At 47.5% G+C, this 17,669-nt stretch overlaps 1 protein-coding gene across 7 annotated transcripts in view; it reads left to right on the plus strand.

Annotated features, from left to right (window-relative positions):
- Positions 1-17,669, plus strand: part of LOC144733356 (solute carrier family 46 member 2-like) — a 25,882-nt gene continuing 8,213 nt past the window's right edge. Inside the window, exons 1-5 of one of the 7 annotated variants that reach the window (XM_078615218.1) lie at positions 1-225; positions 680-871; positions 2,310-3,380; positions 4,991-5,303; positions 13,311-13,394. In XM_078615218.1, coding sequence (XP_078471344.1) covers positions 2,325-3,380; positions 4,991-5,303; positions 13,311-13,394 — 1,453 coding nt within the window. In that variant the 5' untranslated portion in view covers positions 1-225; positions 680-871; positions 2,310-2,324. The other 6 variants (XR_013588346.1, XM_078615220.1, XM_078615222.1 and 3 more) reach the window with 6 other exon arrangements.

The following is a 17,669-nucleotide window of genomic DNA, read 5'->3' on the forward strand; positions in this document are numbered from 1 at the left end:
CGACTGCACAGACGTCTCGGAAGACGTGGCAGTACCCACACTTCACCCCACCATACGCAAACTGCGGGCTCGGCTAACTTGCTGCGTGTGCAGTGTTCGTGCTGCTGTGTTGACAACGGCGGGAGGGGGGGAGGTTTAATAGACGTGCCCATTACTGCCGCGCCGGTAGATCGACCCGTGCAGTAACACAACTACAACAACAAACACGACCACTCACGAGAAAAGGTAATCGCAAAAACACTCCTCTCTCCCAGGACGCAAGGCCAGTGTTTCCCGGCGGCATTTTATCGACCAGTCTCAGATGAAGCGAGGTGGTGGTGATGATGATGATGGTGGCGGTGATGGTGGTGATGGCAAAGGGAAGTCCAAGAGTTGGGTTGAAGCCAACGGCGAGCCAGGCAATTGCGCAACGACCAGTGGGCGACTGCTTTGCCTTGGTGCCGCTGTCACGGTTTCCGCGTTCGAGTGAAGCCACCGCGTGAAGTTGGAGGGCAGCGGGGATGTTTGCGAGCGGGCTCCTTGCTCCACAACCTCGTTGCCAGACAACCTGCGCAGGTGGTTCGCCAACCCGCCCGCGCGCGCGCGCATAACCGAAGAGGTCGGCCGCTTGCACAGTACGGTGCAAAATAAGTTCAACATGACATGAACCAAAAACAGGACGCGGCTGTGTATTTTTCAGAAAGTTGGCGAATTAGCGAAGCGCGCGTGCGGGGGCAGAGGCGGGTGAATGATGAGCGTTGTGCCCTTGGTGCCGTGAAACGAGAATTGGAGAGGAACGAACACAAATCGGGTTTTTTTCTTTCTCGCGGCCGCGGGAAGTGAGTAGAGCGGAGAGTGCGAGGACCGGACACACCTGGACAGGTGTGCGGAGGTGAGTCCAGACAACGCGCGCCGCGCTCACCCTGCCCACAGGTGACAACGTAGCGCACGCAACGCGCCCTTGCCAAACCACCGGACATCGGAACACAACGGCGAAACAATATGAGGCGGGCGACGTTTCGGGCAATGGGCCATTCTTCTTCATAGGCGTAATTTTTTGTTGGTATTGTAATGAAGATTTTACGTGATGCCAAAATAGTATTGACCAAAACATAATTGGTATCGATAGCATGATGCGCCTGCTAATAGCTACACATCTACACATGATCTCTGTTGAACTTCTTTCGCACCGTACGTTGCGAACCGTGCTAATCGAAGGTGCGAGTTGAATCCGGGTCGAGGGTCAAACGCCAATGTCAATCCACTGCTGGATGAGTCCATCGAAGTGGTTACTTGACCAAACTTCACCATGCTGCAAATACGGCGATTCGCTCTGTTTGCGGACACTTGCTGCCTGTACGGTCTATAAATAATTGCACGAGAGACCGTGGACGTTGGTGTGGTCAGGAACCCACCCGACCGCCTTTGTATCCCCAGGAACACACCTCAGGACAGATTCAGAAGATGCCGCTTGCCGTTAAAGCTGTGCGTTGTTAAGAATCGAACCCAGGTCGCTGGAATTGTTCTTTCCACGTGTTCTCGCACAAAGACAAAGATCCCCCGTGTAACCTTACCAGACTGGTGGGGCAAGTGCTGTTTGCGAGCACCTATGAAGGCCGGCACGGCGCGCGAAGGAGTGGGTGGCCAGCACCACGCCCGTCGCTTTTGTCTCCCTAGTGGCGATGTTTAAACACCGCACCAGGTACTCATTTGAGGCTGAGTCGACCTAGTGGAGGGCCCAGGACCTGCTCAGATAATTAATCGTCACCGGTTTTGGCAGTGAGCGGGAATCGAACTCGGGTCACCGGGTTTCGTAGCACAGCGCACTAACCACTACACTACCGCTCCCCACACACACTCACGAGCTCTCACACACACGCTCGTACTTACACAAAAAAGACAAAGATACCCCGTATAGCCTTAACATACATTTGGGGCAAGTGCTGTGAGCGAGCACCCATGAGGGCCGGCGCGGTGCGCGAGGGAGTGGGTGGCCAGCACCCACGCAGGCGCCCTGACTTAGCATTCCAACATGCATGGGCCCACTTATAACAAAAATACAAAGATAAAGGTCACCCGTATAGCCTTAACAGACTGTTGGGGCTAGTGCTCACGGCCAACACTTGTCACATACACTCCCACACACGCGCACACATTTACACTTATTCGCTCACTCAACTCGCATTAATACTCACTCTTCACGAACACACGCGCTCACACACCCCACCACTCTCTCACGCGTACACTCACACAGACGCATTCACTCTGAAAGCACGCGTTCACTCGCTTTACTCCCTTTACTCCCACACACCTGCACTCGCACACTCCAGCACACTCACGCACAGATGCCCTACATGGAAGTTCTGGGCCGTTCGGCCGAGCCGGTCGCCTTCCTCTCGGGTCTGGCGTCCTCTCTCGTGGGTCCGACCATCCTCATGCTGGTGTATGAGCGAAGCGGAGCGACACTGGGCAGCCGACACGACGGCTCCGACGGCACGACGCACGTGGCCTGCGGCGGCGGCGGCAACGCCACGACGCAGGCGGGCTCGGAAGACGAAGCCCAAAAACGCGCCTCGCAGTTCTTCATGTTCTACAACATCGCCTCGAGCGTGAGCTCCATGGTGCCCAGCCTCGTCATGGGTCAGCTGGGAGACCTGCTGAGTCGACGGCTGCTGCTGGTGGTGCCCCTGCTGGGCACCTTGTTGTCCCAGCTGCTCCTGCTCTTCGTGGTCGGCGTGAGCATGCCCCTGCAGTGGCTCTACGGCTACGTGCTCATCTCGGGCCTCACCGGGGGTTCCTCGACGCTCTGGGCCGGGGCCAACGCGTACGCGGCCCAAGCAGCCTGGACACCGCCGCCAAGCTCGCAAGTCGGGCGGAGTGACGGGGATACGCCAGGAGGGGATCGCGACGGTGACGACGGCGGCGCCGAGGCGTCGGAGGGCGCCCCGTTGTTCTCCGACCGTCCGCGAAGCCACGCGGCCGGCGGCGGCTACGGCAGCGCGGCCGCCGCGATCGACGACGGCAGAGGGCCCGGGGGCGGCCTCTGTGACGTCGGGGAGGCCCCGTCGTCCAATCAGGGAACGGCTCGGCAGGGGCGCGGGATTCAAACGCCCTTGCGGCACGGGCGCAGCTCACGCAGGCTCATGTTGCTCGAGCTGTCGTTTGGCTTGGCGGCCACGCTGGGCAGCATCGTCTCGGGACACATCTTCGCCAACTTCAGGCTGCCGCTTTCGTTCAAACACGGCTCGTTTTCAGTGCTGGCCGCAATGTTCATGTACACGCTGGCAATCTTTTACTCGCTCTTCGTGCTCAAAGACGTCAGGCCGCAGGCGACGGCCAGAGAGGTCAGCAGGGTCACCCTGAAGGGAGTCCTCCACGTCTACAGATTTGGGATGTTCAAGGTACGGCCACCGGTTTCACATTATGTTTACACTGCATTCATGTGTGCATCCCTCTTGTCAACTCACTGCTGGATGATGTGGGTTTCCCCACGTCGTGAAGTTCGAGGGGATGATTTGCAGTGCGGGTTGTTGAAGGTGGTGAGCATACGTTTGAAGCTTATAAGTACAGAACAACAATGGACGTTGCTTTACGGCCCACAGCATAGCCTCACGGCGGCGGTATTTGTAACTGGGTGTAAACATTCGTTTCGTTATTTAGGAAAGCTCCAGTTGAGTCTCATGATTGCTTTTGAGAAGGGTCCTGCATTGGGATGGGTGGGTTATTTGTGTTTTGTATTGAGTGGATTTGCATGTGATAGGAAACCAAAAGTAAACATGGGGAAACAACTCAGAGGTCTGCACACAGATAAGTTACACGAGCTCACTTGTACTACCATTCTGCTGGCCATCTTGCAGCACGGCAGATTTTCCACGAACCTTTGCTTCCAAAGAGCTGGATCACTGGCTATCAATTGCCACCACATTGAAAACAAAACGTCTCATGTTATGCATATTTATATAATGCCTTAATCCAAGACACTTTAACATTCGACATAAGATGACAATGGTTGAGATAAAAAGAGGTTATTAAAAGTGATGGTGGTGGTGTAGTTACATGGTGACGGGAGAACAGGTGGGGTGGTTAAGGAGGGTTGGGGTAGTAATAGGGGTTGGAGTAGTGATAGGGGTTTGGGTAGTGGTAGGGGTTGGGGTAGTGGCTTAGGAAGTGATAGGGGTTGGATTATTGGTAGGGGTTGTGATAGGGGTTGGGGTAGTGATAGGGGTTGGGGTATTTGTAGGGGTTGTGATAGGGGTTGGGGTAGTATTAGTGGTTGGGGTAGGCCTGGTCATAGCTGGGGGGAGGACTAGGGCAGGGGTCATCAACCTGCACCTCCGATTAGCACGGTTGGCTACGCATGGTGTGAAAGAAGCTCAACATGCACACGTACATACAGACAGGGGCGGTTTCTTCATTAGGGTGATTGGGCGACGCACCACCAATGTCATTCAACCACAGAGTCACGCTAGCCGTCACTGTCAGCCTCTGGATATAGTCCAATCAGCGTCATGTCACGTTCTGTGGAGTACCGCCTCTTTTTGGGCGATTTCACTCCGGCTGAGAATCGCCCCGAGTGGTCCCATAGACTTACATTCAAAGATGTTTTTTTTCGAACGGGTGCGCTGCAATGCATTCTCTATGGCTTCCGGGAGGGCATGCACTAACGTGCTTACGTCATCATACGTGCTAACGTCATCATACGTAAGCACGTTTCATCCAACAATATAATGTATCGCCACCTAGTGGAATCTTTAATAAAATAAACTTGAGTGGTTTGTTTTAATAGTGAGTATATAAACAAACAAGATGTATTGTAAGAGTCACTTTATTTTTCATTAATATTAAAGAAGTGAAGTTGCCTTTACATACTGAAGCTGTTAATTTATTCATTGCATGGGTGGACCTTATCAATCATCCAGACATTTGCCCCCCCTGAGAGATTTAGCAGGAGCCGCCACTGCATAGAGACATAATGTGACCGGACTGATTCGTCGACTGATGGCGCTTGCAGCCAGGTGGCCCCAGCGACCAGCGCGTGGTCTTCGCCCTGCTCTTCACCAGCGCCATGCTCTACCAGCTGGTGGTGCGCGCCTTCGTCGACTTTCTGGGACTCTTCATGCTCCGCTCGCCACTCTGCTTTGGGCCGGACCTCGTGGGCTACGCCACGGCCATTGGCTGCTGCATCTACATCAGCAGCTTCCTCGCCAACCTGATACTGTCGCGCTGCTGGACGGACCAGGCGTTGGCCATGATGGGTGTCGCGTCCTTCTGCGTGGGCACCTTGGTGATGACCTTCATCAAGACGATGCCGATGTTCTTCGTAGGTACTTATCCCGCCCGTCCGTGCATGCGTGCGTCGCTCAGTAGTTCAATCAATTTCTGCCAATGTTGAGGACTTGTGTCTATCGGGCTTGACTGTTTTGTGTCCCCTGAACGGTGTTCGTCCACCGTCATGAAGGTCAAAACACTTCCCTTTCCGCTGCCTTCCTCTCGCCGCTTCGCTTTGGTGATGCCTCTGACCGTCTCGTTTTGTCAGTTTCTTACGAGCTCGTTCAATTCACGTATTAAGCTCTCATCTATTGCACCTTCAATCGCGCCTTTCGTTGCTGGCTGCTTGGTACTTCGGCCCTTCGGGCCTGTGCTCCAGTTTAAAGTTTATTTTGTTTAACCAGCTTGAGAAGACGAGAGATCAGGAGAGATTCTCGTTAATCAAAACACTACACCATATGACATTGTTTTTTCCGAGACCAAGGTGCTCTGCAAACCCTCAGACCACCATCAGAAATTTGTTCATGAAGCCATCCAGATATACAAACACAGACAAAACTTTAATCGAGAAGATGGATTCCGATTTAGCAATCATTGGAAAGATGTGATCATTTTCTCACCTGAAGATGGACGCTTGTGTTGCAATCGAAACGTCATCTTGTTTTTATCAGAGCATTGTGGTGAATGCAGACAAGATTCATTGTAAAAGGTTTCAGTTTGGTGTTTTAACATCTTAACACCTGTTTTGTTGCCAGAAAAAAGAGGGTTTTTTTTAATTCAGGAAAGAATTGCAGAGTCTCATTACCTTTTCGGAAGGTTCCATGGTGGCAAATTTCGTTTTACTTATCCCTGAAAGTCTCATCGGGTTTCAAGATATATTTATAGAAAGAGTCCAACTTGAATTGGGATTATTGGCCAACTCCTTGTTTTAATGAGTACTGGCTTCTTTATGCGTGGGAGGAAACCGGAGTGGCCGGAGAAAATCCACGGGACATTCAATAAAAAAAACTCATGTTAGCACAGGCGGACAGATCGGGGACTCACTTGCTGTACTGCCAATTCTTGGCCACTTAAAAAAAAACCCAGAGGGATTTGGGGGGCCTCACACATGGTACCTCCTTGATCTCAGAAGGAATTGATGATGAGGTGTATGTATGTATGTACGTATGTCGAAACTTCTTTCGCACCGTAAGTTAGCAAACCGTGCTACTTGGAGGTGCCACGACTGGTAATGATGACCTCATCATCTTGCCAGATTGGGCGGCCCTCGTTTTTGAACCAGTTTCCAAAATTGAACCAGACGTGCGTGTACACATTCATATTTCGTGCAGCTAATTAGTCAAGGTTTACGTGTTAATTAAATTAGCACTGGCAAGGCTAATTACGTATTGAAAAAAAATCTGATTATAATCATAGGCAGCGATCATATTTACCTAATTATCTAAATTACCCGCAGATGTTAATACGATGATTTATATTCAGGCGTGTGTGGATTAATGACAACAGCGATCTTGCTGGTTGCATTAAATGAAAAGAGAATCTCTAATTGAACGCACGTGCCGCTAAATAATTTAACCGCGAATTAATTTATTCAAAACTTATCGTTATTTTTTTGTTATCTCAATAAGGTATTTAAGAATGTATTGCCCATACTAATTTACGCAGATTGATCATTTGATCTGCTCAGAATAGGTGGTTGGGTGTCGCCTGATTTTCAGTTGGCTTTAGTGTCGTACTCCACAGGAGGTGGTGACGGTGTAGGTTCACTGTTAATTGGGGCCGTATTGAGTACAGGGACTCCTCTACTTACAAACGAGTTAGGTTCCAGAGGTCTGTTCGTAAATTAAAATGTGTATAAGTGAAGGAGCCACCGCACGTGTACTCCTCTACTTACGAACATCGAATTGTAAATAAACTCCTCTACTTACGAACGTTCGACTTATTAACTTTCAGAGATACGAACAAACCTGTCCGTATGTCTAGTTGCCTGTTCTGACCGAGAGTCGTAAGTTCAACCGCTGCTCAATATACAGCGGTGGTGGCATCTACATCTGTAGAACATGAAGAAACAGTGGCATCTACACCTACAGGAGTAGTATACAACTTTTAAAGCCATTCCTCGTGTTTAGTGTACACGCCGTACAACATGTTTGGAATCGACAGGAGTAGAGTTGGACTTACGAACAGATCGACTTACGAACAGACATCTGGAACTCGTTCGTAAGTAGAGGAGTATCTGTATTTGTAAGTGAGTAAACACAATACTCAGAGCGACATAGAACTTTACGGGCGGCTTAATTTGCTCGATGCACGATGATAGTTGTAGTTAGGGAAGAGGGTTGTCCGTTGCCATGCAGTGTTAAGTTTGAGCATTAGGGTGGCAGGACGGAATAACGGTTATGGTCGTGCCTCACAGCTAAGAAGGACCCAAGGGTTTCATACCCGAATGGGGCGCCTTTATACGTAATGGTTGTTTTTATATATTCTCTCTCTCCGTTCTGCACGGGATTTTCTCCAATGGCACATAAAAAAAACACATCCACGTTGTAACCGGTATTGGCCAAATATCCCAAAGCTGAACAATTCCATTGCAAATTACTCATTTGGAACAACACGCATATACGGTAAGCAACATTGCCCCCTCATGCAAAAACGTTGCAGGACCCCTCCTTGGAAGAGAGTCGTGAGACGTCCCTAGGTAAACAAGTGCAATAATGGTAATAACATCAGTGACCCTGCCATTTATAAACATGCATTGAGATGATGTCGGTGCTATAAATGTCCAAATGATGGTGCCACTTTGTTGAGCTATCATTTGTGACCAGGTCGCTTCTGAAAAATAAGTTAACACCTAAGTGGGCTTTGCCTGGTAGGATGGAGATGGTTTAGTGTTGTATTTGTATGTGTTTGGGTGATTTGTTCACCTTTCTTGTACTTTTGAGCTATCGTGTTATTGTACCGTTTGTTGTAGTAACGTTCTTGCCCGCTCTGACTGCACATCTGTGAAAAAGAGCTTTATAGCTCATCGGATTCCTCCAGATGAAATATACATTCTGTTCTGATAATGCGTTCACTCAATCAACGCCCAGGCTTCTCATCCTTTGGGGGCCTATATTCAAATATTTGGGGGGTTTATTTGTATGTTTGTAGTTACAAGTGTAGACCCCCGTCATATTCATTAGGAATGTAAGCTTTCCAGCCCTTTTAGAACACCAACATATCTGGCAACAGCGAACCCACTCCGTGGCAGGTGTGTCGACCTATCCGACTGCAGCACCATGTGACAGACGCTGCTAAGACATCGTTGGCTTGCGTCATAACCTGGCCTATAAATACACGCGGAGAAGCTGCCAAAACACGAACAACACATACCTTGCAGGTGACTTGTTGAGAGCAAGGTGAGCAGGAGAAAACCCAGCGACAGTCTTCCACTTGTTCCCCCCCACCACCACCACCCGCCCCCAACTAGTTTGTACAGAAGGTTCAGTTTCATTTATTAGGTATAACCCTGCGAGCCATGCGGCTATTGACTCGGGTGCAATCGCAACAAAACAAAAACATGAACAAGAAGCATCTTAAAATGACTAGACTAAACTCAACAGAAAAGTCCTGGGGAAAAAAGCTAAGTATTTCAGAAAAAAACACCGTATTTCAAAGCTGTGTGCAAAAATCCCAGTGGGATGCAAGTCAAACAATAACAACCATAAGACAATGTAGATTAAAATCATCCGGTAAATTGGCCAATGTATTACATGTACGCATAGCACGTACATAGATAACATCTCAGTGTTGTTTTTTGAAATTATTATAAATGTGGACGTACACCTACAGCCCTCTGTCAGTCCACTATTGGATGAGGGCCACCCCAAAGCCTCGCAGGTGTCGGGGTTAGTTGACCATACTTCACCACGCTGGTGAAGGTAGGGAACACAGACACGGCAGCATAGAAGTACCGCACAACAAAACGGTGGATTTCACCGCGCCGTGTTATGCCGTCCATTTCATAATCACGTGGTCCTAAGACGGCCCGTTCGTTTCTATGTGCTATGGAGAAGGGCCGTTGCCCGAAACGTCGCCTATTACGTAAATGTGTCCTTTCATCTAAAGGCCACAATGTGATTGAGTGAAAGGCTTTGTGCGCGTCTTCGGTTTGTACGTGGATCTGCGCGCACTCCGAGCACTAGCTAATCCATGCTCAACACAAAAAAAGAAAAAAATCCTGCTTAGCTTCCGAGATCTGACCTGGCGCGCCCCGGGTGATTTCATGACAGGTGGGGCGGGGGGGCGAATGTGACAACTCAATGTGAAATATACCCCGACGGGCAAAGATAAGCCACGTGGCGTGACGGTAAGGCCCTTCCTTATCTTATATCGTCTACCAGTGGTTTGACAAGAAAGGCTGTAACATCTCACACATGTCACATGAGTACACGCTTTAAATCAAAGAAGTTATTAGTAAACAATAACTTGAGCGCCGTTTCACTTATGATAGTTGTCTTAGAAAAAAAATATATAACGTCGAATTATGTATATATACAGTAGCTCATCGTGTGACTTTCATCACTGGCAATGTCCCTCCAATGCTTGGATTGTTTAAACACATATTTGAACAACGGGCTTGCTCCGGGTGATTCTGTTGACAAACGCGGTACGAATCTAAAGGTGCGGTTGTTCGTAGTTCAGAATTCTGTGCGGGAGTCGCGTTTTTGTCGAGCTCTGTGTGCGTGCGTGTGTGCATGTGTTCGCGTCGAGCGCGCTGTTCAGCGTGATGTCTGACGCACTTACGAGAAGCCATCAGGGCTCCACGGTGGCAAGATGTTAACGAGCTCGACTGGTATACAGGAGGTCGTGGGTTCGGTCCAGACCCTGACGCCTACTGCATATTTGGAGTGTGCGTGTCTCTCTCCCTGTAGTCGTGTGGATTTTTTTTTACCTGGGTCCTCCGGGTTTTCCTCCACGTTAAGAAACGTGCTTCTCTATCATTAGACCTCCTTTGCCAGTACCAAAATATAATAATAGGGTTTTTCCCCTTTTTTCTGGCAACAAAACTGAAACCTTTTTACAAGGATTCATGTCTGCATTAACCACAATAATTGCAGTCAAACTGCAATAAAAAAAACATACTATGATAATATAAGCATTGTCCTTGAAAAAAGGGGAATAGCCCTATTATTAAACGTGCGTCTAGATTATTTGTCTGCTATAAATTTCCACTCGATCAGTCACTTCGTTGAGCTATCATTTGTGGAAGTCAGGTCGCTTCTGAAAAAAAACGATGTAGGTCAGTGGGCCTTACGTGATGAAAAAAAATGTTTTAAATGGTTCAGTTTTAGTTTAGAAACTTCTGAAGAAGTTCACGGCCTACAGTGCGAAACGTCGGGCATTGGGCTAAACGACGAGCGGGCCAATCCGAAACGCACGGGAGAGCCATACAGTGCAACCGCGAAAAAACTTGCTCGGGCAGTTTTTGTTGTCGCTAAAAATATCTTTAAAGACTCGCTTTATAAACATAGTGGAGGTTATTCAACACGAGTGGGAAAGCCATTCAGGTCCAACCGTGATATATTACTTTAAGTGAGTTAATTTACCCCACAGAGATATTCATGAATTGAATTTGAATATCTCAACCAAACTATTTTTTTTATTTTACCAGGTAAGGCCCACTGAGCTATATAGCTCTTTTTCAGAAGCGACCTGGCTATCACAAATTATAGCTCAATCAAGTGTTTTACTTATAGCAGCCAAATACTCTAAACGCACGTTACTTCTACATTTTGAGGGAAAAGCCAGAGGACGCAAACTCCAAATATACAGCAGGGGTCAGGGTAGGATCGAACCCACGGACCTCCTGCATACCAGGCGAGGGAGATAACATCTCGCCACTACGGCGGCCTAAAACTGAACAAATAAACAAATAAACAAAAAAAAAGTGCTGCCCTATACTGGCAAGACGCGAGGTGACTTGAGGGATTCTCAGAGGTAGAGATGATGCCAACAGCACAACTGAAATAACACTGGGTTGAAAGGGAAAAAAATGTGTCATCTTGTGTTATCATGATAACCATAACAATAACTTTATAACACAATAACAAGTAGTGTTAAAACTATGCTCGTGAGACAAATGTAAGTTACAATATATTAAATAAAACCTGATCCATTGCAGGAAGTTTAAATGAGACTCATGTTTGTGCAAGGATATATTGAAAACCATAGATCGGACCAGTAAGTAAAGTTATTAGGTTAGAGGTAAAAAACTAGAAATGTTGACCTTGTTCGCATAAACTACGTAACTTAGGCTTCGAAATGTGCTATGGCATTGCAGTAGATCACTCAGGTGACACAATATCCACCAGTTAGCGCATGAACACGGCGACCTGATTTTGACTCCAGGCCACGGCTAACAGAGGCGGCAGGTGATATGGAGCGTAATACGGTGGCTAGGAGATGTTATCTCCCTCGCCTGGTTTGCAGGAATCCGTGGGTTTGATCACGACCCCGACGCCTGCTGTACATTCGGAGTTTGCGTGTCTCTCTCTCCCCGTGGTCGCACGGATTTTTCTCCGGGACCTTCGGGTTTTCCCTCCACATTTAGAATCATCAGCATCACGTGTTTTTTTTTAATTATATCTATCTGCTATAGATTTCCACACGATAAGCCACTTCGTTGAGCTATCACTTGTGGAAGCCAGATCTCTTCTGAAAAAGAGCTACACAGCTCAGAAGGGGGCTTTACCCGGAACAATGACAGCTTCGTTTTAGTGGTCCTAGTGATATTCCGAACCGGTTCTGGCCACTCAACCTGCTTCACATGAAACGGTTTAGTGAGCCACCGTCACAACCATCTGAATGACCGACGTGGTTTTGGGGAAGCCTTCACCCAGGAGTGATCTGTCAACGTGATGAACACAAACATGTACAAGGGGCACTTGGTACACGTGCAATGTATCAAATGCATTCAGTGTGTGTGGTTCAATCATCTGCTGGCGATGCTCTACGTAGTTGCTTCTAGAAGGCGATACTCTTAACAAAGTTGCCTACAGAGGGCGATGCTCTACAAAGTTGCCTCTAGAGGGCGATGCGCTACGTAGTTGCCTCTAGAGGGCAATGTTCTACAAAGTTGCCTCCAGAGGGCGATGCGCTACAGTCTACATAGTTGCCTCTAGAGGGAGATGCTAGTAGCAGTTCCCCATCACGCATCCCCGTCGTCGTCGTCGCCGCCGCCAACTTTTTGGCGACACAACGCACTTGCGTGTCTCCTCCCGATGCGTCCTCGGTCCTCAACCGCGTCTCGTTTCGGTACGACGTCCGACGTTTCGCTCCGCGTGCTGCGAGTTTTTTTGGGAACCGAAATTGACCGTGAATGTGTGTCCCGAAGAAGCTCCCACCAGAACGTGGAATGAAACGTCGGACATGATGCTGAAACAACGACACAGTTATTATTTGCTCAACAACAACAACAACAGCGTGCATTGCAACTGGTATTGCCCAACACATTCACTGAATAATTACCTGAAAAGTACTCAATTGGGACGACACGTTGCAACCCCACACCCCACACTGGGAAATTTGGCAGGAAATCTTGTAACAGTCTTGAGACTCGGTGAGGCTCCCCTGGATGAAGTCAATAAGCATAACACATTTCCATTTTATTCCATCGCATTGCAAAATAGTCTGCCGGCTTCTCTGTAAATGCGAACCCCCGTGAAGTTCTTGAATTGAACCACTGCAGATAGAATCGCGTAGCTGCAGGGAGAAAGGTGTAAAGCGGCATCGCTTTTTTAATCCGCTAAACATTCCTTTTCAGGAGCATCAAACTTACAATATCTGGACAATTTTTCATCTCGTCAGGTATTCTTTGAGTGTTGGGAAAAAAACTGGAATGCCGTGCACGCAAGGGAAGGGCATCCGTATTTTGTAAAGATTGAGCTGCTGAAATGTGATGACATCGGGCACATTCCGTGTGATTTAGCAATTGGAGAAAGTGTTCCATGCGCCCGTTGAATTATGTTTTTGGATATCAATTGTACACTGACGTGCTTCCCCGTTCCCCCTTCTCGTTGCAGCAAGGGTCTTGATGCAGTTATCTTTGATGCCTCTGCCCAACATTCGCTCTTCCATGGCAAAAATCACTGACCCGCAGTGGCTGGGTAAGCTGTGGGGATCAGGATTGGCGTTTACAGAGCACTTAACCCGTTCCCATCCCGATGACGTACATTTACGTCATCAGTTTTTCTTCTGATTATGTTCTGATGATGTAAGTATACCTGTACGCCAGATAAATAAATACAATTAATAAAATATCTTTACCGGTAAATAAGTTTCCCGGTAAATAAGTTTCCCGGTAAATAAAATAACTTTACCGATAAATAAAATAACTTTACTGGTACCAAGGTTCCCACAAGGCCATGCAGGAGGTCGTGTTGCACAGTTTGACATCAGCTGTCAGAGTACAGTCATGTTGCTACGGTTCTCTGCGGTAACAATTTATTTGAAAACAACGGCGCTACTACACCTCTCTAAATACAATTGACGCTAGCCGCTTGCACGTTCCGAGCTTCAAGGGACCTACCCTGCAACTGACATCTCAGAACGGGTAAGGGTTAAATGAATACCTCCGTGACTCAAAAAACACCTCCAAACTATTGCAATGTTGCTGCTGCAGTCTTAGGCCAACGGGATCCAAAGGGGGCATCTGTCCTCATGTGGCACAAGGTAATGGCAGCACTGGAAAGAAAATGGGGGGTGCGGGGGATAATGATGATGGCACATGGTTTTTCCCAATGAAGTAAAAATTGCGAGTAACTTACCGAAATTCAACAATATTGGGACCACAAACGTCGGCACACGTGGCCTGCTACTTTGTCGAGTAACACCGCCGGGGATTTTGAACGTCCACAGCGAGATGCAGACCCGCACGCAGCCACGGTTATTTTTTTTTTATAACTTAATGTTCCTCGAAACTATTTCTAAAATTACGCAGGTTGACATATAACAGCAATGTGTGTTATATGACGTAACATTTATCCCTCTATTGAAGGAACAAAACAGGAGGATTTCTCTACAAATCTGGCTATCGCCTGATGAAGCTAATTGTAATTACTGGCGAAACGTCGTACTCAGATTGTAAATGTTGTGGCTTTGCTCTCCAACACACCGGTGTGCTGTACTAGTAACGAATTGTTATGTTCTGTTTACATGACAAACCTTACTAATTGGCTGTGTCGGGTGGTGGCGGGTTTAACGACACGTTTATATTTACGTGATCTAACCCAAAACAAAAAAAACTATTATGGACACACAAATGTGATTTGTTAAAAGATAACTACAGGTTCGACGATGCTTTTTTTCGTGTAGGGCACTGAGTCGAAACCGTCACACTTGCTACGCTCGAATCGAGAAGCTGACTAAACGGCGGGCAACAAGTCCCATTGATTTAATCGCAATGCCCCTTGCATCCGGCAAGGCAGAAACTACGTCTCAACGGTCCTCTGAACGAGGGTCTTCGCAATGGGATGTCCTGTGGGGCAATTCCACCCAATGGAGGGTTTTTGCAGAAGTTGGCCGGCTCTGCAGCGGTGGCACTTGGCAAAAGGTAACTGGGCTACAGTGTCAGCCCCCACCCCCCCCCCCCCCCGAGTAGCTCAAGGGAACCCCGCCCCCAAAACCATGAAAACATAGACAAACAAATAACTTTTTTTATTTTTTTGTGGGATGCAATTGCACGAAAGACGCTCTGTAACATGAAATTATCTGCAGCTCTTGTCTCTCATCACACTACTCTATCTCTTGTCTACACCTCTCATCTCATGTTCTTTGGGTCTTTTGGTAAAGTCACGTAGAAAGGTTCAAAGAAAATAACTAAAAATAACAAAAAAACAAGGACGTTTCGATCGCAACGCAAGCGGTCATCATCAGGAGAAAAAAATAGAAGAAAGCTGCTGAGGCAGACTGTTTGAAAGGTTTGAAATGGGTGTAAAATGAGTGTAGCCCAAGGGCCATAAACGAAGTGGGCGGGGCTATTGATGTTAATGTGAGAGAAATTAGCATGTAATGTGAGATCTCAGAGCCGCAGCCACGTCGCCGCGCGAGGTGGCTGAGAAATTTAACCTGTTAATGTAAAATCAGAGAGCCACAAATAACAACTAACATCGGAAGGTGGCAGGATGGAAACATCACAGCCAGTTATGACTTAAAACTGATTAATAACGTCCTTTCAATGATTGCTCAGTTTGTATCCATCTTCCCGGTTGAAATTGTGTCTGCGTCTATAAATATGGATGGCTTCATGAACGAATCTTTGTTGATAGCCAGTGGGTTTACAAAGTACCTTCGTCCAGGAGAAATCAATTTCGTGTGAGCCCATCGTATTAAAACAATGATCAGCCACGGCCGAGGTGTTGGTCCTACTGTGTTTCAGATCTGCCTTATATTCACGAACACGGTCCGAGACATGTCGCTTAGTTTCCCTAATGTAACTATTGCCGCAGGCACAGCTTAGTTTGTAGACGCCGGGGTATTGCCTGTCAGGGATCACATTCTTCACAGATGGGATCAGATAACTAATTTTATGTACTGTGTTAAATCGAACCTGGATCTTGCGTTTGTTCATGATTTTTGAAATATTTTTAGTGACCCCTGCTATGTATGGCAAGGTGATGGTTTTGATTGGGTCCTCAGATGGTTCTTTCTCAACGGTTGGGGTGATAGCTTTACGGATTGTGTATTCTGAATATCCATTCATCTGAGAACTTGGTGTACGTGTTCCAGTTCACTGGCTAGGTGATGACGGTCAGAAATACATCGAGCTCTATGGTGTAGAGTTTTGATGAGGGAATTCTTCTGGGATGGATGGTGGTTGGAGTCAGGTTTTAGGTAGGCATCCTTATGGGTGGCTTTCCTGTAGACAGTGTCCCATTGAGCCGTCTGGTCTCTTTTCGATTAAAACATCCAAGAATGGTAACTTGCTATCCTTTTCCACCTCCATGGTGAATTTGATGGCTGGGTGTATGGAATTAATCTGGTTGAGGAATTGGTTCAGAGCTGGTCGGCCATGTGGCCAGATGACGAACGTGTCATCTACGTACCTCTTCCACAAAGAGGGACGTAGAGTGGATTCCTGGATGGCATCTGTCTCAAATTTTTCCATGAAACATTGGCTACAACTGGAGATAAGGGAGAACCCATTGGGGTACCTTCAAATTGTTTGTAGAATGTGCCATTCCAGGTGAAGCATTGGTGAGGCAGTGTCTCACCAGGGCCGGTACATCAGCATTCAGTCCTTGTTGGACCAAATCTTCAATGATTGCAATGGTGTCAAGCACCGGAAGTTTGATAAACAAAGAGACCACATCGACACTAACGAGCAAATCACCTTGAGATAGTGAGATGTCCTTAATTAACGATACCAAGTGAGCTGAGTACAGCTGAGGTGGTCTTGAAAGTGAATGGTTGTAAGGTCTCAGACAGAAATGGAGCCAGTTTGTAGGTGGGTGAGTCAATGGTGGAGACAATAGGACGAAGGGGTGTCCCTTCTTTACGGATTTTTGGTAAGCCATACAATCTGGGTGGTCTAGCAGCAGAGGGTTTTAAGGAAAACTGCTTGGTTGGTTCGACCAAAGATGTCGAATCAGTGATGATATTGTTGGTTTTCGTAACAAGGCGGTTGGTGGGAACTCTTTTAATTGTGGTATAGCTACCATCATTAGGTAGGTCCTGAATTTTGTTATTGTATGTGGTTTTGTCCATGATAACTGTGGCATTGCCCTTGTCGGCTGAGAGGATGACGATGTCATCTCTTTTTTTTTATTGAGAAAGCTCAAAGTGCTCATCTTTACTGATGTTGCTAATAGGTGTCTTAGCGTTTTTGAGGATTTCAGCGATTTCCGATCTTGCCACGTCTGCTGTAATGTGTCCCAAACCCTTAAGGGCTACGTCGACCTGGGTAATGCTATCATCAACTGGGATGTGTTTAAGGGTGACGGCGAAATTCAACCCTCTCACCACATCTCTCATCTCACTACACCTCCATATCTTGTCTACATCTCTCGTTTTTTTTGGTGTAAATATTAGTGTGCACACACATATACAAACTGCCAAATGTTGGTCTTTCTTAGTGCACTGCGGTCTCGAATAACATTAGTAATAACCTCAGTCCACCTCTTCATTCAGACTCGTTCATGTCACCTCGTCACAGCCATGCCCTCCGCAGTTGGTGAGCAGCCGTTGTCGTGATCGTCATGCGAGATGGTTTTCGTCCACTCGCAGTCGCCTAAAATAATGATAACTATTAAGAGGCGAAAAAAACCCACTTCATCCACGAATAGTTTTCGTCACCAACATTGGTTCACGAATTCAAACCGCGTAGCCTCTCACGCCACCGTGTGCTCCACAACCCCCACTCATGAACGGGGTTCACTCTGCCC

This window comes from Lampetra planeri, chromosome 46, assembly GCF_965212315.1.
Source record: "Lampetra planeri chromosome 46, kcLamPlan1.2.h2, whole genome shotgun sequence".
Classification (NCBI taxonomy): Eukaryota; Metazoa; Chordata; class Hyperoartia; order Petromyzontiformes; family Petromyzontidae; genus Lampetra; species Lampetra planeri.